This window comes from Fusarium coffeatum (assembly GCF_003316985.1).
Source record: "Fusarium coffeatum strain FIESC_28 chromosome Unknown BRIP53273_contig_186, whole genome shotgun sequence".
In the NCBI taxonomy this organism is placed as follows: Eukaryota; Fungi; Ascomycota; class Sordariomycetes; order Hypocreales; family Nectriaceae; genus Fusarium; species Fusarium coffeatum.
In genome coordinates, this window is record NW_022157979.1 from 26,467 (window position 1) to 47,480 (window position 21,014).

The 21,014-nt window shown below is 48.5% G+C and overlaps 10 protein-coding genes across 10 annotated transcripts; 6 read left to right on the forward strand and 4 right to left on the reverse strand.

The window, feature by feature from the left end:
* Window positions 1–345: 345 nt before the first annotated feature.
* On the forward strand, window positions 346–1,677 carry FIESC28_08125 (uncharacterized protein; the record flags this gene model as incomplete). Its single annotated transcript, XM_031162264.1, has 2 exons — window positions 346–549; window positions 601–1,677. The coding sequence occupies 2 exons, from the start codon at window positions 346–348 to the stop codon at window positions 1,675–1,677; spliced, it is 1,281 nt and encodes a 426-aa protein (XP_031013655.1).
* Window positions 1,678–2,139: 462 nt separating this feature from the next.
* Window positions 2,140–3,651, forward strand: FIESC28_08126 (uncharacterized protein; the record flags this gene model as incomplete). The annotated part of the gene is made up of 2 exons (XM_031162265.1): window positions 2,140–2,698; window positions 2,750–3,651. The coding sequence occupies 2 exons, from the start codon at window positions 2,140–2,142 to the stop codon at window positions 3,649–3,651; spliced, it is 1,461 nt and encodes a 486-aa protein (XP_031013656.1).
* Window positions 3,652–3,998: 347 nt separating this feature from the next.
* On the forward strand, window positions 3,999–4,847 carry FIESC28_08127 (uncharacterized protein; the record flags this gene model as incomplete). Its single annotated transcript, XM_031162266.1, has 1 exon — window positions 3,999–4,847. One exon carries the CDS (start codon window positions 3,999–4,001, stop codon window positions 4,845–4,847), a length of 849 nt encoding a protein of 282 aa, XP_031013657.1.
* A 214-nt stretch (window positions 4,848–5,061) lies between these two features.
* Window positions 5,062–7,176, forward strand: FIESC28_08128 (uncharacterized protein; the record flags this gene model as incomplete). Its single annotated transcript, XM_031162267.1, has 1 exon — window positions 5,062–7,176. One exon carries the CDS (start codon window positions 5,062–5,064, stop codon window positions 7,174–7,176), a length of 2,115 nt encoding a protein of 704 aa, XP_031013658.1.
* A 649-nt stretch (window positions 7,177–7,825) lies between these two features.
* FIESC28_08129 (uncharacterized protein) lies at window positions 7,826–8,149 on the reverse strand (the record flags this gene model as incomplete). The annotated part of the gene is made up of 1 exon (XM_031162268.1): window positions 7,826–8,149. One exon carries the CDS (start codon window positions 8,147–8,149, stop codon window positions 7,826–7,828), a length of 324 nt encoding a protein of 107 aa, XP_031013659.1.
* A 1,203-nt stretch (window positions 8,150–9,352) lies between these two features.
* On the forward strand, window positions 9,353–13,562 carry FIESC28_08130 (uncharacterized protein; the record flags this gene model as incomplete). Its single annotated transcript, XM_031162269.1, has 9 exons — window positions 9,353–11,275; window positions 11,339–11,353; window positions 11,430–11,813; window positions 11,864–12,212; window positions 12,295–12,620; window positions 12,669–12,971; window positions 13,021–13,131; window positions 13,188–13,272; window positions 13,333–13,562. The coding sequence occupies 9 exons, from the start codon at window positions 9,353–9,355 to the stop codon at window positions 13,560–13,562; spliced, it is 3,726 nt and encodes a 1,241-aa protein (XP_031013660.1).
* A 131-nt stretch (window positions 13,563–13,693) lies between these two features.
* On the reverse strand, window positions 13,694–16,030 carry FIESC28_08131 (uncharacterized protein; the record flags this gene model as incomplete). Its single annotated transcript, XM_031162270.1, has 3 exons — window positions 13,694–13,822; window positions 13,887–14,461; window positions 14,797–16,030. 3 exons carry the CDS (start codon window positions 16,028–16,030, stop codon window positions 13,694–13,696), a joined length of 1,938 nt encoding a protein of 645 aa, XP_031013661.1.
* A 1,341-nt stretch (window positions 16,031–17,371) lies between these two features.
* Window positions 17,372–17,805, reverse strand: FIESC28_08132 (uncharacterized protein; the record flags this gene model as incomplete). The annotated part of the gene is made up of 3 exons (XM_031162271.1): window positions 17,372–17,568; window positions 17,618–17,710; window positions 17,769–17,805. The coding sequence occupies 3 exons, from the start codon at window positions 17,803–17,805 to the stop codon at window positions 17,372–17,374; spliced, it is 327 nt and encodes a 108-aa protein (XP_031013662.1).
* A 195-nt stretch (window positions 17,806–18,000) lies between these two features.
* On the reverse strand, window positions 18,001–18,699 carry FIESC28_08133 (uncharacterized protein; the record flags this gene model as incomplete). Its single annotated transcript, XM_031162272.1, has 4 exons — window positions 18,001–18,090; window positions 18,145–18,216; window positions 18,268–18,512; window positions 18,594–18,699. 4 exons carry the CDS (start codon window positions 18,697–18,699, stop codon window positions 18,001–18,003), a joined length of 513 nt encoding a protein of 170 aa, XP_031013663.1.
* Window positions 18,700–19,619: 920 nt separating this feature from the next.
* FIESC28_08134 (uncharacterized protein) lies at window positions 19,620–20,528 on the forward strand (the record flags this gene model as incomplete). The annotated part of the gene is made up of 1 exon (XM_031162273.1): window positions 19,620–20,528. The coding sequence occupies one exon, from the start codon at window positions 19,620–19,622 to the stop codon at window positions 20,526–20,528; it is 909 nt and encodes a 302-aa protein (XP_031013664.1).
* Window positions 20,529–21,014: the final 486 nt, after the last annotated feature.

Below are 21,014 nucleotides of genomic sequence, written 5' to 3' on the forward strand. Positions count from 1 at the left end.
GCTTCTGAAACCGCAAGATAACATTGCTATCCTGTGAATCGATTGGGTCGAGCTATGCCGTGTATCCCTAGCAATGTCCACATGATCATGCCATAATCCGGGGTAGACCCCGATGAAGCGGGGATGGAAAGCCTTCGTCGGCTACGCTAACTCATTTTGTGGCCCTCGTGCAAACCTTACGCGATGTCGGATGGCGTTCCGACGGTGGCTACTTATCTCCATGAGTCCATGAATATAATCTGACGTTTGTTCTTTTGTTCTTTCGTGCTTTTTATCTCTTTTCATCATTAATCGTAATACCTGCTTCCATTCAGCTTCAGTAGTCTCCCCAGACACATCTCTACAATGGCGACAGACGAATCCATCCTCATCCTCGGAGGCGGCTGCTTCGGCCTCGCAACAGCATTTGAGCTCGCACAAAAGGGCTACAAGAACATCACCATCCTGGAGAAAGATGTCGATGTTCCAAGTCGTTTCTCTGCAGCATATGATCTGAACAAGGTCATTCGCGCCGAGTACGCTGATGAGTTTTACACTCAACTAGCCCTCGTACGTGATCCCCTCTCACGCCTCAGATTCTCATATTAACATTCTTCACAGGACGCAATTCGAAAGTGGCAGTCTGATCCCCTCTACACACCGCACTACCACCAAACAGGTTTCCTCAACGTAACATCCGGCAAAGCCGCCCAAAACACCAAAGGCGCAGTAGAAAGCTACTTCCAATCCCTCCAAAACAACCCAGCATTCAACGGCCAAACAACCCGCGTCGCCAACAGTCAAGAAATCAAGAAGCTTGTTCCCAAGTTCACGGGTCCTCTCAACGGTTTCAAAGGTTATCACAACAAACTTGCCGGCTATGGCCATTCTGCCAATGCTTTAAGAGCTGTGTACGAGGAATGTGTCAAGATTGGTGTCAAGTTCCATCTTGGTGAGAAGGAGGGTGAAGTTGATTCTTTGCTGTACGCTTCTAGTCGTGAGGGCAGTAAATGTGTCGGCGCTAGAACAAGAGGTGGAAAGATTCATGCTGCTGATAAGACCATTGTTGCGCTTGGTGCTGATGCAGCTAATCTTCTTCCGAGAATTGGCAAACAAATGACCGGAAGAGCGTGGGGTGTCGCACATATTCAACTCACAGACGAAGAGGCAGCTGATCTTAAGGGTATTCCCGTTACCAACGTGCGTGATCTGGCATTCTTCTTCGAACCAGACATGAAGACCAAGAAGTTGAAATTCTGCCACATGGGCGGTGCATTCACGAATTACTCCTACACCAAAGACGGTCTCTCCCTTCCCTTCCGCGACTTAGCATCCTCTCAATTCATGCCTCTCGAAGACGAAACACACATCCGCCAACTCCTCCGGGAAGTCTTCCCCCAATTGGCAGAACGACCTTTAATTGATCAACACCTTTGCTGGTTTGCCGACACGGATGATTCGGATTTTATCATTGACTATGTCCCTGACACGAATGGTACTTTGGCGGTGCTGAGTGGTGATTCTGGACATGGGTTTAAAATGTTGCCTATTTTCGGAACGTTTGTGCATAAGTTGCTTGCGGAGGGAAGACAGGATGAGAGGAAGTGGCAGTGGAAGGATGGGAAGAGTAAGATTGCTGCTGTGTGGAGGAGTAGTGAGAGTCAGGAACTTGCTGGTGTTCCCAGGGCTAAGCTGTAATCAAAAGCTTAAGATGATCAACTTCTTTCAGCTTGTTTTACTGTCTATAGATTGTCCTCCCAATGCATACACATTCATATCTACCCGACAGTCGACACCGTGTCTTGGCGCGGATGGCTCGGGTCCTTTTGTTTCCCCCCATTCCTTCGTCCTAATCTGATCGCCCAATTCGTGACTCATTACCGTTAATCCTACGCTATGTTTCACTCAAGCTAGCATTCATTCGTCCACCACTGCTTACGGCGCAGATTCACGCACCGCCTTGATTGCCGATCTGATAAAAAAGATCTGATAAGCTTTCATCGTGACCGATAACTCCGCTCTCCATCCGTGAAGTTTTAATTGCAACCAGCTTCGGTCTCCGGGCGCTGCCTATCAACAATCTGGGTATATATACTCTATCGATCTGCCGGTAGATCTGATAATCATCTGCCAAATTATCTTATCAATCAATCATCCATTATGGCTACCGACATCAAAGCAACTCCAGCCGACACTGAACTCGCGTTCATCACTGCCACCAATCCAGACCCGTACCTGATCGCCTTCAATGACCTCGACACCGATAACCCAAAGAATTGGCCCACCCGCCGCAAGTGGGCTGTAACAAATGTTCTCTCGGTGACAGGCTTCAACCGCATCCTCGTCTCAACAGTAATGGCCCCCGCACTCTCCATAATCGCAAAGGATCTATCCATGACACCTACTCAATCCGTTATGGCGTTGAGTATTTATCTCCTCGCGACAGCGTTTGGACCGCTTGTCATTGGTCCTTTGTCTGAGGTCTATGGCAGGAAGACGATTTTGCATGTTTCGAATATTTGGTTTCTTGTTTGGAATGTTGCTTGTGGTTTTGCAAATACGAAGGAACTACTTATAGGGGCGAGATTCTTGGCTGGGTTTGGAGCGAGTGCGGTTTATGCGCTTGGGGGAGGCGTTTTAGGTGATATTTGGAGGCCCGATCAGAGAGGGAAGTCGCTTGGTTGGTATATGGTTATCCCTCTGATCGGTGCTGCCGTCGGTAAATCGCAGTCTCAGCATTTTTAGAAAGACGATTTGCTGATCCTTCCAGGACCTGTCATTGGAGGATTCATGACAGATCGCGTCTCGTGGAGATGGATGTTCTGGTCAACCTCAATCTTCCAAGTTGCCATGGCCGCTCTCTCGTTCACCACCTTCAAGGAAACATATGCTCCAGCCATCCTGAAGCAGCGAGCCAAGAAGCTCCGAGATGAAACCGGCGAGCCATACTACACATATGAAGAACGTGCACAAGAAGGAATGAGCGTCAGAAAGATCCTCAACCAAGCCATGACCCGTCCCCTTCGTCTTTTGATTTTCCACCCCATTATCCAACTCACAGCCATAATCTCCGCAATCGGCTACGGCCTTCTCTACATCGTCCTCACAAGTTTCGCAGAGCTCTGGACCAAACAATACAACCAATCCGTCGAAATCAGTGGTCTGCACTATATATCCTGCGCACTAGGCGAATTGATCGGTTCTCAAGTCGGCGCACCACTAATGGACTACTTATTCCGCAGAATGGAACGTCGCTCAGGCCAGCATCACCCCGAACACAGAGTGCCTCTAATGCTGATCTTCGCCCTCGTCGCACCCATCGGTTTTGTTACCTACGGGTGGTGCGCACAGTTCAAAGTCCACTGGATCTGGGTCGATGTCGCAATGTGCATCACCATGTTCGGCATGCAAATCTCAGGGATGCCGTTACAAGCTTACATGATGGACTCGTACCCTGATCATACGTCCAGTGCGATTGCGGCCCAGCAGTTTCCAAGGAGCTTGGCTGCGTTTTTGTTTCCGTTGTTTACGCCTAAGATGTATGCTGTGCTTGGGTATGGGTGGGGGAATAGTGCTATGGCCTTGGCAGAGTTGGGGTTGGGTGTTGCTGCGCCGGTTTTGCTTTGGAGATTTGGGGCTCGGTTGAGAGCGAGGGCAACGTCGAGTTTGTAAGACAAATTTGTTAATGCGTTGTTAAGATATGGGGGCGGAGGATTGTGGCGTAAGATTATGGTATTATAGGCAGGAATGCGTGGTTGGCCAAGAACAAGCTTAGCCTCGGCTAGGAGAAATACAGTCAGACTTCAGTAGTGCGTGGTCCTATCACATCCTTGACAACGTTTCTTATCTCACGAACATCAAAGTCCAAGAATCTTATGCCTTGTCCACGGGTTACACTCATTTCGGAGCCCGGGTGAAAGCTCCGATATAGTGCTTATGTCACACTGCAGATGTAGATAAATAGTCCAGTTCACACCCGAATATTCTTATCTCCCTCAGTATCTCCACTCTCAACTACAATGGCATCAAAGCAAGAACCACTCGTCTCAACCGGTAGCAAGAAAGGCGATGGCCTCAAAATCATTCACGCAGGCCTCTACCGTACAGGCACCATGTCCATGACCGAAGCCTATCGGATTCTAGGCTACAATCCACACCACGCTCGGGACAACGTCTATACCATTCCCTGGAAGCTTGTCGAAAATGCCGCTGAGGCAACATGGCCTCACATCGCCTCACTTTCTAATTATTCGTACAAAGGCCCTGATGGAAAGCCAATCGCCCGCCCACCGTTTACTAGAGACGATTGGCAGTCCTTATGGGGCGAGTACGACGTCGTCACAGATATCGCATCTACTTTCTCTCTGGAGCTCATGGAGGCGTATCCCGAAGCAAAGGTCGTCATCGTTCAACGACAGTTCGAATCTTGGTGGCCTTCATTCAAATCAGAGCTGTTACAAAGCGTTTTCGATTGCAACTTCATCCAAGCTTTTATCATCCGATATATTGTACGTTTGCGCGCACTGGACGCGATGATCAAGATCCACACTGGCTTCTTCGGTGTGAACGAATTCTCCATGGCGGCCATTGAACCCCGCGCGAGGGATGTCTATGAGAACTACTATAGCAAGGTTCGCGAAGCTGCAGGCGGACGATATCTGGAATATCACCTTGGGGATGGATGGGAGCCGTTGTGTGAGTTTCTAGGAAAGGATATTCCGGACGTGCCCTTTCCGAGATTGAACGATCGTGCGGATCATTCTGCGCATACTAAGAAGAATGTTCGGGATATGACTCTTGCTGGGGCCAAGGTTGCTGGACCTCTTCTTGCGGTTGTTGTTGGTGTTGCTTTGTATTATTCGAGATAATGGTCTGTGGTGGTGAGTTGCTCCGCCGCGAGAAGTGCATTGCTTTTTTGGCACGCTGGAAGCGTTGAGGGTGTGTGTAAGACAGTGGCGTTTATTGGCACTAGATGTGCATACATTGGGAAGCACACATCGGACTAATAGTTTATGCGGTCGGTACTGCCGTAAAGTGGACTTGAGTCAGGCTGCAGTTGGGTATTTGTTCCTTAATATCATTATGTCATTGCAGTCTGAGATGTCTACGCTTACCGAGAACCCCCTTGACTTATATCACGATGGACTCGGACTAGAGATCCACACTGCCCATGACAGTTCATTCATTGCTCGCCCAGGGACAAACTCATATCCACAAGAACGATTAGATGCCTTCATCGCCGAGATTCAAGCGTCTCCGTCGGGCGTACCCCGTGCCCCCAGTCAAGGGCTATACAAACCAATAACCAACCCGTACGAGATCCGTGTCCTTGAGATTAAATCAGGCATAGGCGCAGAAACGCTCCGAGGAAGTCTTCATTATTGTACGGTCGAATTCGACCCTCCAGATTTAAAGTACAAAGCAAAATGGGCAATATCCAGTGCAGATTATTCCGAGCCTGTTTTCTTCACCGCCTTGAGCTATACATGGGGTCCCAACGTTTTTGACTCTATCATAGAATGCGACGGGTTTGTCAAAAAGATCACGAAGTCGCTAGACTCTGCAATCAGACAGTTTCGCCATCCTGACGACTCTATCATGATGTGGATTGATCAAATATGCATCAACCAGGACGACAATATTGAAAAGGCACAGCAGATCCCACTTATGAGCAAAATATACAAGCTCGCGACAAACACCGTTATCTGGCTTGGGGAGGCCAGCGAAGGGTCTGATTCTGCCTTGAAACTACTCGAACGGATTGTTTCATGCCTACAGCTCACCCTTTCCAACCCTGACTTTCCCGACTTGGAAAGGCTCGGCCTTCCAGAAGCCGACTCCAAGGTATGGGAACATCTGTGTGAGCTGCTGACTCGAAAGTGGTTTACACGGGTCTGGGTTATTCAAGAAGCGGTACTTTCATGGGATCCGGATACGTGGTTTGCTTGCGGTGACTTCTTCCTCCCGTGGAAGATTCTCGCAGACGCGTGCACATATCTGATCACATGTGGTATTTCTCAGAAGCTGGGGGAGAGGTTTTCTGCAATTGTTTCTGTACATGCGCCGCTGGGTGAAATAATATCGAACATCGAGTGGATGAAGCGTACTAGTCACCCAGACTTGTTCACGTTCTTGGCTGATACTCGGAACGCTGAATGTTGGGACCCTAAAGACAGGGTCTATGGGCTTCTTGGGCTCATTGGCGACAAGGCTAAGGCAGCAGTTAGAGTCAGCTATGCATCTGACTACACTGTGGCCAGTCTTTACAAAGATGTGACCGTGGGTTTCATACAGGGTGATGACCTAAACTCTTTGATAAGATTATCCTTGGTCTTAGGTGCAGTGGATCACGAGTCACCCGATCTGCCATCATGGGTTCCTGACTGGCGTGTACCCCCTTCAATGATTGGACTCAATACACCATTTGCATTTAGTGGTATATACCACGCATGTGGACCATTCAGCCGTATGAACAACAAGGGAAAGCCCACGGCTAAGATCCATGGCGATGATCTCACCACCCCAGGCGTGCTTTTTGACACTATTATCAAGGTTACAGATACGTTCGATAATCCGGATCTCAGCTACCAAAGCCCAATGACTGGAAATACGGCCCTAATCACCGCTGTGGTCTTTGTCTCACAGATGCGGAAGAATGGGCCATATGGAGGAGATATTTTTGAAGCTCTCTGGAACACTCTTGTTGCTGGTAGGTACAAAAAAGAGAGCTCAGAGCCATGGAGAATTGAAACCGCTTCAATGTCACAGGGGCCGCTTTTCGCGGAAATATTCAGCTTTCTCATTGATGAGACGATCGGAAGGTCGCACTCACTTCAAGGGCAGACATATTCGGATCGTCAAAAACGCCCCAAAGGGAAAGGCGGACTGGACCTCTCTAACCTGAGTCAACGCACCCTGGGCGAGACGTTTCAAGATGCGCGCTTGGCCTTGAGACGCGCATTGAGAGGTCGAACGATGGGTATCACAAGTAAGGGATACTTAGGTCTTTTTCCTGGACGTGTTGCAGTAGGGGACTTTGTGTATGTGTTTGATAGGTGTCCGGTGCCATATGTTTTGAGATCAGTGGGAAGTGAGGGCAAGTTCAGGTTTATTGGCGAGTGCTATGTCTATGGTATTATGGATGGAGAGGCTGTTGAGCCGGAAGATATATGCTTAGGGGGTGTGACTCTCGTCTAGAGTTTGCAACAGTGGCCCCAGGTATACATTCCTTGCACAGTCTGCCGACCAGCCTCTTTCCCAACACTCAGCCTCGTTGTTTATCTCGATCTCAATCCGCGACACCATTCATTCATCTCTGTATTCTGTAACAAGAAATTTGCACTACATCAGTCATTTCTAGATGTTAGGGTCTGGAAAATGATATCAATTCTCTGTTTCCCCTTTGGATCATATCCCTCAACATATCTTTCTCCAAAAGGCTGCATCCAAGTGTCTGTTACAGAACCAGTAACAACATCACAGGCTGGAGTTTGAAACCTAACTTACCATAAGTTGTTTGAGGCTTTGTTACACGAGGCCAGAGAAAACTTGAATTAACCAAGTCCTTCAAGTCGAACTTTGGATATACCTTCTCCACAGCAGCATACTTCCCAGCCGAGACGCCCCAAGCAGGCCCAGAAAAGTCAAGCGAGATTCCTTTCGACACAACTTGCACATCAAGTTTTTTGAAATAGGACAAAGATCGTTCGGTATGAAGTGCGATTGCGTCCCAAACAAGCTGGACCCTTCGATCATCCCAGTCTTTTCCATCCTTGTGGGTGTGAATGAACTCGCGCGCCGCAATCGCTACGTCGACTTCTAATCGTTTATCAGTCCTTACGATGGCTTAGTTCTCTGTCTTGTCCCAACCGAGGTCATGCAAAAGAGTTGCGACGGCGTGAATCTCTCTGTCGACGCTGCGGCTTAGGGTTTTGTTTGCATCTAGCATCAGGACACCGTACAGCCAAGATCGCATGACGTGTTTGTAAACGGCATTTGAGCTGTGATCCAAGGCGAATCCTTCGGCGGCCTGGACGATTGTGGTGTTGACGACTGATATACCTGCGATGTTACGGGTAGGAAGATCATGGTCCATGCTGCTGCGTGCCTGAGCGGAACCGAACAGTAAAACTGATACCCAAAGAAGGCCACTAATCTTTTGAACAAACATGGTTGGAGTGCGAGTACTTCGATGCTCGATTTGAGCATGTTTTTCTCTTCTTCTTATATCCCATTATCGCCCTCTTGGTTATTAAGACATCATTATGACAAATCCAACTGCCTTGAGCAAATTAAGAAGCTGACATGGTTATATGTAAAGTCTGACGTACGCGAAACTACACCACGAGCATGTTAAAGTTGTTATAGAATGAAGAGATTCCGAAGGGTGGCTCGAGCACCGTAGGAATTTCTGAGAATCAGTTTCGCAGCTCTGCCAATCAAATCATTTCAAATGGTTACAAAGAATCCACTAGCACCGACTTCCTACGGACAGACAAATCACTATAAGCCTGTATCTTATATACGGACAGGATTTAGCATATAGAAGTGTCTTAAATAACCAATAAACCTTGTCCTTCTGAAGATATTAATTACAAGTACTTTCTTTTGTTCATCAATCCAATGTTGATTTGCATCAGGGTGCAGGGTAGACTTAAAGTACAATATTGTTATGAGAGGCTCAGTATCTGTTACATCTGGGAGTGCCAGAGCCAATCAATCACCAGGAAGAGCGGGGTGGCTAGGCACAGCAGCAGCTGGAAAGAGAAACCTGATTATAATCCATGTGATTGCAGCACTCGTGAATCATTATTGGAGCGCCAAGGGGAAGGTGAGGAGCTAAAAGGTAATAAGCAGCCACTTGATGTAACACCACGATCAATGAGCGTCTTTGGGCTCAACCGCCCCAGTCCGCTGCAGGCCGCTTTGTAAAGTGCGCTTTTGACGTTTTGATGCTGGGAGGAACAATAAAACATTCATTCTCAACGGACGATCTTTGATCTCGGATTGTGAACTTTGTAGAAAAACGCTATTCACGCTACTCTCTATACCACAAACAGTGATTCATGAGGAGCATTCTGTGTCAAACTTCATCACGATGGTCGTTCCCCAAGCGCTTCGGTGCGGGGGTCTCTCTGGCCAATGCACGCTGCAATGCGTGAGAACGAGGCTCGGGATCAGGAATAGAGGTAACTAGATAACCCTCTTTCTTAGTATGCCCCTCACAGCCAAACACTGCTATTTCTCTCATCTTTCATCTTTCACTCAACTTCGAATTCTTTACATCTGTGCGATAGAAAGTGTGAATTTGCCAAGTAAACATTTGCGTCTGTTCTCGCAAACGCCTGCATAGTTCATCTTCAACCAGACGGGCATGGCTCAGTCAGAAGACCTCGATGCTACAACTGACAGCGAGAGCAATGGCCAGATGTCCGACAATGACGATCTCGAGCAAGTTGTAGCCATTGAGTTGGCGGCACCGCGACTTTCCACAGGATCAGAGGACTCAGCAAGTGTCAAATTCAGTGATGAAACGGACGACGAGGAGCACGTCGACTCGTCCCGATCTACGCAAGCGTCACTGCACGACCTGATAGAGGCAGCGAAGGATGACGAAACTGGATTGGCAGATCTCGAGAAAGCCCTTTCGGACTGGAAGGATTATGTCAACACTCGAGCCCCGAACAAGCTCCACGAATCGGGTTTACATATGCTGGCAAAGAAGGGGTTCTACAAGATGGCGAATTGTCTCATCAATCATGGAGCAGACATTCATGCCGAAAACTCTTACAAGGTACAGCCATTACAACTTGCTTTCAAAGGGAAAAGCACCGAGCTTGTGAAGTTGCTGTTAGAGAAAGGGGCTCGAGTTGAGCATTTAGATTCAGACGGCTACCTTCCACTTCACTGGGCAAGCCGTTACGGGGGTCACGCAGTCATATCTCAACTGCTCGGTCCAGAAAACATGTTCCTGAACCAAATGGAGCCTCTACATCAACAGACCCCACTCAACATGGCTTGCTACTATGGCAGGACAGAGGCTGTGGGGGTGCTTCTGGGGCATAATGCGGACCTCTATCCCAGGGACATTTATGGATGGACAGTATTCTTCACAGCAGCCTCGAAGTGCTACTATGAGACCTTGCAGAAGTTAATAGATCATGCCCAGACACTGGATGGAAAGCCCTTTGACATACCCAATAACGAAGGAAGGACACCCCTGACACAACTGTGTGCGAATGCATTCGAAGAGAAGGGAGACTATCAACGCGATAGAAACTGTATTGATGCTCTTCTTAAGCTCAATCCTGATGTCAATGCGAGGGATGACGAGAAAGGAACCGCCCTTCATTTTGCAATCGAATCCGCGATACTAGCGCATGATGCCTCAGTCCCCCTGGAAATTATCCACCATGTTGCAGATAACTTATTGTTGGCAAGGGACAGTGATGGCAGTACCGCGTTCGATATCCTGTTCGACGAAGATGGTATGGATGAGGTGCTTCGCCCAGTTCTCGATACACTCATCAGCCGTTTGCACCCTCCTGGCACAAACATAGAGGACCTCGACAAGGATCTTCTTTACTGGGTGATTGCTGATGTGCAACGTCATAAGTTGGCGCAACAAATACTATCCACAGCCTCGGCTGCTGAGAATGTCCCTGAACATCTTGACTCCTCTTCGTGGCAAGTGATGGAATGGTTAGTGTATTACCGTCTTCAAGGACCTCTTCTTCATTACATATCCACGCGATCTGAGGAGATCGCACTTGACCATCGTGCTCTCAATTCCGAGTATAAACGGTGCAGGGATCTGCTTGACAAATTCAGGAACACTACAAGTACACTGCCATCTAGTGGTGTCGACAAAGGCAAAAAGCCTGATGTTGCAACGCGTCAGTCTGACAAGAAAAATGACGAAGACGGGAAACAAGATATTCGGGACCTGGAGGAGATACTGGAGTTATTTCTTGTCAGAAGACCGTGTAAAAGTATCGAGGTCCTGACCCTACTTGAACCTGATGAGAAGATGTTGGAGGCGCTATCAGACGTCCGAGCGACTGTGTTGCAGAGCTACGACTCGTCCATAAGTTCCCGTGAAATCTACCGGTTTCGCTCAGTGAAAGACATCGTATATGGGCAAGATACCATAGAAGTCTTTACTGAAACGTTAAACAGGATGCTGAAAAAGTTATATCTACCGAAAGACCTACCAGCAGAAGTGGCGGCTGGATTCACCATGAATACAGTGATGGACCAAGTCGAGTTCACATGGGTTCACCTCCCATCAGCTAATGTAAGAAGGTTCTTCTTGAGTCCTGGACGAGTGGAATGAATGAATTGACTGACGAATTCCTAGATAGATTGGATGCAAGTAAGTGGTTTACAGGGGAAAACACCTGGCTGAGCAGCCGTGTATTTTACGTAAGCTGACGATCTGTGGGCTATAGAATGTCGCGAAGAAGATCTTGAAACGCGAGAACTGCGGGGAAACTCAGAATCGAGGAATCATGTCATTCTTCCGGGACAGTTGGGTCCAGATCCCAGATCAGACCTCATCTTCGCGACTAATGCGCCCGCGTTACGTTGAGCGCCAAAGGGCAACTGACAGAAAGGGCGGCGCTGATATTAATGGGTCAGACATTGGTAAGGAGGAAGCAAATAGCGCAGTTTCAACTGCGACACCAAGCACAGCAAGTCTGGGAGACACCGAAGACGAAAGCGCGGACGGTCGAAGCAGCAACAGTAACACGGACCAGGGCTCTACTTCGGAAGGCAGCACTAAAACGACTGAAGAGCCCGATTCTGAATTCCTGGACGCCTCTGCTTTATATGTAAGTAACCAAGAAACGCAGTTCTGTCGAGTATTGATCAAGTGTTCTAGATGCCGTACTTGGAATTTTCCTTCTATCATCGTGATGAAGACAACGTATGTACAGAGGAATATTCTCAGAGCGCGGCTGTCAAATATTTCGATGCTAAAGAGAATGAAATTTTGAGTGACCTGAAAAAGCGCAACACGCTTCTGAATGCATACAAAGCTTCGGCTTTCCACGAACCCTCGACGCTGGACGAGTTTTATTATCACTTCGCAGATGATTCAAATGAAGAGAGAAATATGCGCAACAGGACACAGGTAGTAACCAAATACCTATATCCAAATGGCTTAGAGGGTCGGAACTATTGGCCGTTATTGCGTGTTAGCCAGTTGTGGATCTGGATTATTGATGACAGTAAGTCCCGAAGCGGTTCTAGTAAGCAATCCGCTAACAAGAGTCTCCAAAGGGTGGTTGATATCGTGCACATCATCTACAGCGAATGGCGAAAAGGATGATCTTGTAGCCAATGTCCTCAAATATGTTGACAATGAGGTAGAGAGTGGAAGCTATCGAGCCCCCCCAGCCTCAGCCAACGACATGAGTAGGGTGATTGTCGACTACTGTATCTATGCCTACGAGCAGAAGAGAAACGAAGACTATGTCAGCGGCGAACATACCCGAGAGGATCCAGAGGCAAACGCAGCGAGCGATGGGACGCAAGTAGCAACTATCGATGACGACAAGGGCGTCGTCTCTCAGCAACTAGCACGGCGGAAGCAACGGTCTATTCGCCAGGTTTACTCCGATTACGTCAATGAGATAGTGAGTTAAACCAATTGACATGGTCCTTTCAAGACTGACAAGTAACAGGGAAGAAGAGAATCTAAGCTATTCAGTCTCTTCAGCGACCGAGACCAGCAGTTGAAGGAAACCGGGTACAGATCGTTCACTGTGGAAGAACTAGACCGTGCGCTGGGGGAGGGCGCATCACAGCTGCATCGGATCAAGGACGTTCGAGACGAACTCAATATTCTCAAGACTATCGCCAGATACCAACTAATCGTGAGATCAAAAATGGCTGGCGAGACCAGGAGGAGAGAGGATCTCCTAGCTGCCTATGTGCTAGGTGATATCATCGAACTTGACAACAACGCAAATCAATTGCACGATGCTGTCAGTGCTCTTCTCAGACTCGATGTTGCCTGCTGACGTGGCTTTCTAGTTCATTAGTACAATTTCCCTCCAAGAGAGTGAGCTTGCGAATTTTCAAGCACAACAGGCGGTGAAGCAAGGAAAGACAGTGATGGTTTTCACTGTTGTGACTGTATGGTTTGTAAGTAAAACCTACTCCATCCTCGGTAACAGAGCTCTGACTGAGATTCAAAATAGCTACCTATGTCCTTTCTCACCTCTCTGTTTGCACTCGATGTCTCTTCATTTCTTCAAGCGCCTGTATGGGCTTTAGTCATAGTCTGTATGTTGTTCGTAACACATGGGAGCGTGGACTGCTGAGATGCTAATTACTTATAACTAGTTACGGTGCCGCTACTTTTCCTTGCGGCTGCGGGTGTCTACATGTATCACGCGGACAAAGGTACAAAGCAACAACGACAGTCTTTCGCTGAGAGAACAGCAGCTAGAGAGTCTAGAGTTCCCAGACAAAAGGACAGGTCGGCTACACAGGAGACTCCATTTTATCTGGGATCTTTGAGGAAGAGGCACTCTAGGCAGCCGGAGCAGGACGTAGAGAATGGACTGAATTAGGACTCAGGACTGAACTAGACCCTTAGTTGAATGCATCCTTCTCTTTCAAATAGAATGTATAGTTTAGCTAAGTTTTTTGAGAGCCACTTCTCTCGACGCCCACAAGTTAAAGAGAATGCATATGTAGATCGCTACTGCTTGATGGCATGGAGGTAGGTCGCGATATCCTCGTGCAGAATACCATCCGTGACCAATTGATCGGCAGATTCCACGATCCAAGTCTGGCAGTTCCTTTGAATAACCTTCGTTTTGGGAGCTCCCTATATGTCTCAGCCTTAGTACAGAATCTTGTGGTTTCATAACGCCGTGTTCGATTGTACTTACAGATGTGACAGAGTTGAGCGACTTCCCTGGGGGCCTGACTTTATGAACGCTTCTCTCAAACTCGCAAAGAGGCTTGTCGTCATCGGCACGATGTCCATTGTTAAGCATGCCTGTCTCATCGAGATACTTCCGGTCGATCCACTGTAATGGAATTATATGTAGAGGCATACTGGGCTCATCTCTGAAGTCATGATATCTTTTGATCTCAAATCGAAAGCCGCTGTGTACATCGCCCGGAGCATGGATTATGGTCCCGATGAATGGATCGCGTCTTGATCGGATGTACCAGTTCCAATGGTTGTTGAAGGTGCCTCCGCTGTACATGACGAGGTGAAGTAGAAGAGACCCAGGAGGTCCATCTTCGGGAACAACAGGTGGTGGAATTCGTAGAGAAGGTGCGCCGAAATTGACGGGTGGTGGTAGAGGAGGAGGCGCCGGGGGGTCAGGCATCTTGTGATGGACCCGAAGGAACCAGAATAGTTGACCAAAAGTTGAAGGCAGTTTGGAAAGATATAATTCTATGTAGTTGACATGGACACAGTTGTAAAAACGTGGCAGGTCCTGTTCGTCTGTTTCTGCATGATCGTTGGGTTGTTGATTCCGTTTATGCACTTTCTTTGGCTGATGACTAAAACGAGCGGGTCGAGATGCAGGATGGTATCTCGTGATGCCAACACCCTTGGATTGTGAGTTATCATCAAGGAAGAAATTATGTAGATATTCATAAACCTATAAACAAATAAGAACCATTATGCCAGACATTATCATAACGTAAACCCAATCAACTACCACAAACTGAACACCCCATTAGGTCCATGTCTCTTCGTCGAAGGAAGCGACCTCTTAAAAGGAAGAGCAGTACTGTTCCTCGTGACATTCTGAATCGTGCATCCCTCAGTCTTATACACACTCGCATACTGTCCCGTCAGAACAGTCGCCAACCACTGAATAGCAGGAGCAGCGCTGAGCACAAACTCTTGTGAATGACTACCCACGGAATTGCGTTGGTACAGGATATTTGCTCCCACCTCGCAGTATCTCTCAATCAATTTGTCTGTGTTGACAATCGGGCTGATTTCGTCGTTCACGGCTTGGTAGGCAAAGATAGGCCACTGTGGAACGCCGTGGTAGCCCATTATTCCGTCATTGTTGATGACCTTTTTGACTTGAGGCTCACGTAGCAGACCCTCGCTGTTGGTGAAGAAGTCGTAGATGTCAAGGCCTTCGTAAGCAGCACCAGCTTCAGCGACGGTGAAGTTCTCCGCAGCCAGGAATCCAGTCTTGTTCTGGGGTCCGTCGGTCTTGAGCTTAGAGATGATATACTCCTGTACCTCTGGGTACTGGCTGCTGATGCCGAGGATGGCGCTGGGTCCAAGGCCGGCTGCGTCGTTGCCGGAAATTGCGTCCAGAACAGCGGTGACATTGGGTGTGATTCCGCCAATGGCGGCTCCCTTGACGGATTTCATGAGATCGGGAGCGTATTGGACTGCGAGCTCAGAGGCCCATTCACTTGCCAGTGCGCCGCCGGAGTATCCCCACAACGCGACGCGGGATGAAGAAGAGTTGAGACCAAGACCGAGAGATAGGACGGCACGAATGGAATCGAGGGTTGCATGACCCGAAATGACACCAGCAGTGAATGAAGCCAGGGGACCTTCGTAATCAGGCACGTTCAAAAAGACACCCAGACCCAAAGCCTGGTTGAACAAATCGGTGCCTCCAGAAGAGTAGGCAGTGTAGCTAGGACTAGCGTCCACATCCGCTGAATCATAAGGAACTTGGTACGAGATCATAGCACTCTGGTTGAAAAGGCGAGCAGCAGTGCTATTCGCTCCCAGCTTGGGAACATACAGCGTCGTGACAGCCCATGTCGCATTATACCGACTATCCGTGGTGCGATAAAGAATGTTATACGTAGCAGACGCATTTCCAACAATTGAGGTCAGATTTCCAGGTGCAGGACGTAAACGGAGGACAGTGCCGGGTTCTTCATTTTCGAAGCCCTCAGGTGCGGTATACCAAGGGTCTTGACTCGGTGGAAGCGGTGTAGAAGATACAGCACGCTTATAAATATGGGATGAAGGAATAGCTGCAGCGATGCCCAGCCAAAGGCTCAAAAGAGCCAGTACACGATGAATGGCCATTGTGTAAAGGTACGATGGAATTAAGATAATTACTGTATCTACAAAAACAGGCAAATGTTGCGCTTTTAACTTTGGCATGAGAATGCGGGGACTAAAAATTACCAATTGTCATGACGACAACTCCGAGAGATCCGTCAAGCCTCGACGGAAATAAAAATCCTGAAAGGATTCATGGCGATGACGGTTAGTTTTGGGGCCAAGAGGGTTGCTGACGAATGAGCATTGCGACGCGAGCCTTGTCTTGCGTAGTGGAACCAATCATGGACCCGAGTGTCTGGGCTGAGTTGGCTGAGCTGTGCCCTGTTTAAGTTGTTAATGCAGGCGGAGTATTACTGTACTTTGGTATACAAGGCGGAGTTGGATCGGACTACCGTTGTCCGAGGGCCGTTGGACAAGATCTGGGTACCCGTAAGATCTGACGTTGGATGAATAAAAGTCTAGATGGCTTGCACTAGGACGCGTAGAGGAGGGGCATTGGGTTCATGCGGCACAATGGGATTGCGCAGCTACGACGAGATGGTGATGGGGACCACGATGTACTCATTCACGGGATCCAATATTGGCAAGAGTATTCGCAAGTAAAATGCCACTGTTTTACTGATCACGGGTCTCTTCGTGGGTAGAGCAGTCTCGTCTCGTCTTGTCTCGACTCGTTAGCTCGGGCGCGCGTCGGTTGACAGATCGTAGCCTGGGACGGTTTCAGCTCGGCTCGATTGGCGAACGGACGGACGTTTCGACGGTTTTCGGGAACTAGGGCTAGTTTAACATCAGGTCAGACGATTTTCGGTTTTCGCGTTCGACGACAGACTATGAAAGGTCGTTGCAATTGATGGATGGCTTACCGAATTGTTCAGATTGTTGTTCTGCGATGCTGACTGATGACGTCGTTGAGTCGGCTATCGATAAGTATCGGTTATATCGATAGGCAGATAAGCTGATAGACGATAAGATTGCGATGAGCCGGTACTGGTAAACTCACATCGAACCGCATGCAATCCAATTATCAAAGACAATCATGCATGCCTACAACAGCTAGGGTATCAGTCCCACAACTATTTGGACTGGTGTTTGGGCCTGTTTAATATAGACAAAGTCCATCTTGCTTTTTGTCCAATTTTTTACCAACAATCAATCACCAAACTCACATGTTTATGTTGTCTTAACTAAACAGCAGATTTCAATGTCATCTACCCTACATCCCGAGCCGGGATCTCACAACCCGTAGAACACATCAACAGACAACACGCTGGATTGAGACTTTTTTCACTAACGCTATCATACAGTATGGTACATTGCACCTCTCAATCGCTCCCTTTCTATTTAAACGCAGGCTGTCCCTTCTCAAACTCCATATCGGAACTCGCGGAACTTCTTCTGGTAGTAATAAGTCGCAAGTCCACCAACAACACCGAGAGCGATGGGAACAGGAGCACGTCCACCAGTCTTAATAATTCTAGGAATAGCGGAACCAGTCAGGAGAACACTGTTTGCCAGGGCAAGCTCAGAGCCGTAGTCCTTGTTGTTCTTGAGAAGGTATCCTACAGCACTGTCAGCCACAGAATTCGACTGAAGAAGTAGGAAACTTACCGGCGTAGGCATAGGAAACTCCGAGACCGACACCAGCGACGAGAGACGGTGTAGAGCGAGTGCGCATCCAGCCAGCGGTACCGCCAGCAGACACTATGATGGGTGGTCAATTGGCTGCCATACCACGTTTAGAAGTTCAATGAGTACTTACAAAGGGCAGCGAGAGTGAAAGAAGGGTGTTCGGCCATTTTGCAGGTAGTGATAGGAACGAGTGATGGGGATGAAGTGAGCCTTTTGGTGGTGACGAGATCTCAGTTGACTCTTCGGCCGCTGCGGGTTTCTCCGGTGGGGCTATCGCGCTGACTAATCGGTGATAGGTCGGAACTCGGACAATGCAATGTCCGAGGGACGCGGTCGCGTACCAATCAACACGTCGCTGAGTCTCAGTATGGATTTGTGCGAACGATCTCACGCAACCACTCGAGACCTTCTTCCAGGCTTTTGTCATCAAAGGCGCTTGATGCCATAATGCGCTAGTGGCTGGGGTTAGCAGCAGATTCACCAAGAAATTAGAGAAGGACACGAACGCATCTCCTGCCCTTTGCAAGATCCTCGTCGATCTTCAGGTACTCAATGAGTTCTGGCACACTCATGGCTTTCTACTTTTGAATCAGTTACTCATGTCGCGTTGTCTCATCTGACACACTCACTGGATTGTCTTGTTTATTCGCAAGGATGAGAATCGGCTGAGGCTCAAGCTGCTCTTCGTACAAAACCTCCCAAAGCGCATCTCTCGCATCATCCATGTTCTCTCTATCCGCACTATCGATGACAAAGATAATCGCTTTCATCTGGAACAGAAGTTTGCGCCATACGCCTCTTATTCTTCTATCGCTGGAGTAGTCGAGGACATTGTATTCTTGACCTCTGACGGTGAAGATGGTGTTGTTGACAGCTATTCATGTGTCAGTATATCGAGAGAAGAGATTTGGGAGGGTGATCGAACTCTCGTTGAGTGGCGGTATGGGTTCTTGACCGCCGCTTATTTTGCGGATTATCGATGTTTTGCCTGCTGAGGGGATGCTGACGACCCCGACTGCGATTGTAGGTGGTGTCCATAACTGTGAGATAGTTGCGCCCATTGTGATGTCCTGTGCTAAGGGAAATGTCTGATGTCAGGTGAAAGGATTCTGGGAGGCTGATGTTATATCCCCTTGCATTTGGAGGCTATGCTGGCCTCTGTTTAGGCAGCTTTGGAAACATACAGTATAAGCGCTAGAACAAGAACTCCGCCACGATTGAGATGTCAGCGGGGACTTGAGATGTTAATGGTCCGTGAACTGAAAACAACATGGATTGAGTGTGAAGATCAAATCGAGGTCGTGCATGGGAGCTGACAAGGGCTTTGCTCATTCGCTACAGATTCATCTCCATGAGCCAGCTTACATCAAGTGAGGAGACGTCGAGCTACAACGTGAGTGGATCTGAATTGACTGATGGAACTATTGATGACGACTATACTCATCTAAAACATTGTCGCGTTCATTGTTTGATCTGTGGGAGAAGTCTGTAGTCTTTCCCACACTCATCATACAGCGATCGGTCTCCTTCGAAACCACAGTGAAGCAGGAGGCCGACCAGTCTTCTGTTTGTCGAACCAACAAAGCATTTCAATAGGTCGCCTTCCACCGTCGCACGTCATGCTCAGAAGTAGCTGGACAATGGCTAATGCGGGAGGCCCACCGTAACAAATGCAAATGCACTGCCAACAAGCCGACGAAATGAACGAATAGCATCACTGAGAAGCCGTGAATGGACGACCGTTTGCATTATTGATGCCTGAGAGAAACATCTATTGGCTGTGAGTGGCAGGGACCTACCCCAATCGCAAGAGGTTGAATGTTGTTTGCTGTTCTCCCAACAACAAAACTCTTTCCCCTCTTTTGAGCAGACCTTTGCTTTCTGCACTCCTTCACACGTGAGATGTCCATTCTCCTGACTGTTGAAATTCTCGCAATTTTGTATTTGATATTTAGAAGACTCCGATCTTCATACAACCAAGATGCCCGACAAAGCGTTGAAGGCGACCTCCCCCGAGGAGCTCTCCCTCGACAAACTCTCACTAGGCAATTCCCAGGAGGACCGATCACTCTCGAACCCGTCATCATTGAACCCACCATTCAAGAGCCGGTCATTCGGGAGCCGGTTATCCGAGAACCCTTCATCCAGAAAACCGGCGCCCAAGAAGCGTGCACCGAAGAAGAATTCTGGCGGCTACCCCCCCTCACCAGAGGATGGATTCTCAAAAAGCAGCGCGCCCGGGACCAGTGTCGCTGAAACAAGGCTCTTCGAGAACACTGTCCCTGAGAACAACTCCGCTGAGAATACCGCTCTCGAGAAGAACACGTCCGAGAACGGCTCTACCAAGCAGATCGCCGCCAAGAAGCGCAAAAACAAGAAGCGTAGAAACAAGAAACATGCAACCGAGCAGTCCTCCCCAGAGGAGCGCCCCTCATGGTCCATGCATCCCAACCTTCACGATCAAGTCCAAGAGAAACTAGACGAAGTCGGTCTCATTTACACCTTCGAAGATCAAGATGATGACTGTTGCGCCAACAAAACCTACGACACCAGGATCATGGGTAGCTTCATTTGCGAGAACAAGAAGTGCAGGAAGCAGGGGTGGGACAGCAAGATGATTGCCATCACCATCCGCGAGTATTGGTTGTATCGCTACAACGCACGAGTCTACCATCAGCGATGCATGGGATGCGGAGAACTGGGAAAGCTGGTGATTGATGAGGAGTGCTACGCTGAGAGAGTTTCCTACCGTATCAAGTACTGGTGTGATGTTTCGGTGAAGCCGCCTCCCTTTGAGGGGACTACCAAGCAGCCTCATGAGGAGGATTGGTGTGAGGGGTGCAAGCATGGACGCTGCAAGAGACGCTCTGGAGTGCCTGATCGGGTGTAGATTGGATGAACTGGCATCTGGTTGCTTTGCGATGTAGGTAACTCTCATTGCCGCTAGCCAACTGGAGACATGGAGGAGCATGAAAGTATGAAGGAATATGGAGACGTGGAAGAATATGGAAAATGAAGTTGGCTTCTTGTACTCGATCATCATTTGTTCTTCCCCAGGATTATTGTCGCCCCCTATCATAGTCAAAATGAAAAGCGACTTGATCAACATCTCACTTTACTGAAAAGGCATACCCTCACCAGGCTCATCAACACCTAACGCAATCTTCCCAACAGTTCCACTCCCCTCCACCCGTCGATGTGCCTCCTTCAAACCCTCAAGCGTCAACCTCAATCTCGTTCCAACCGCAGAAACCAACGTCCCATCCTCCATCCACTTTGCAATCTTGCCCAGCATCTCATGATAATCTTCAACACCAGTACCATGATACGCTGCAGAGCCTACCCAGTCCCAAGAAAAGGTAAGTGATTTCGACAT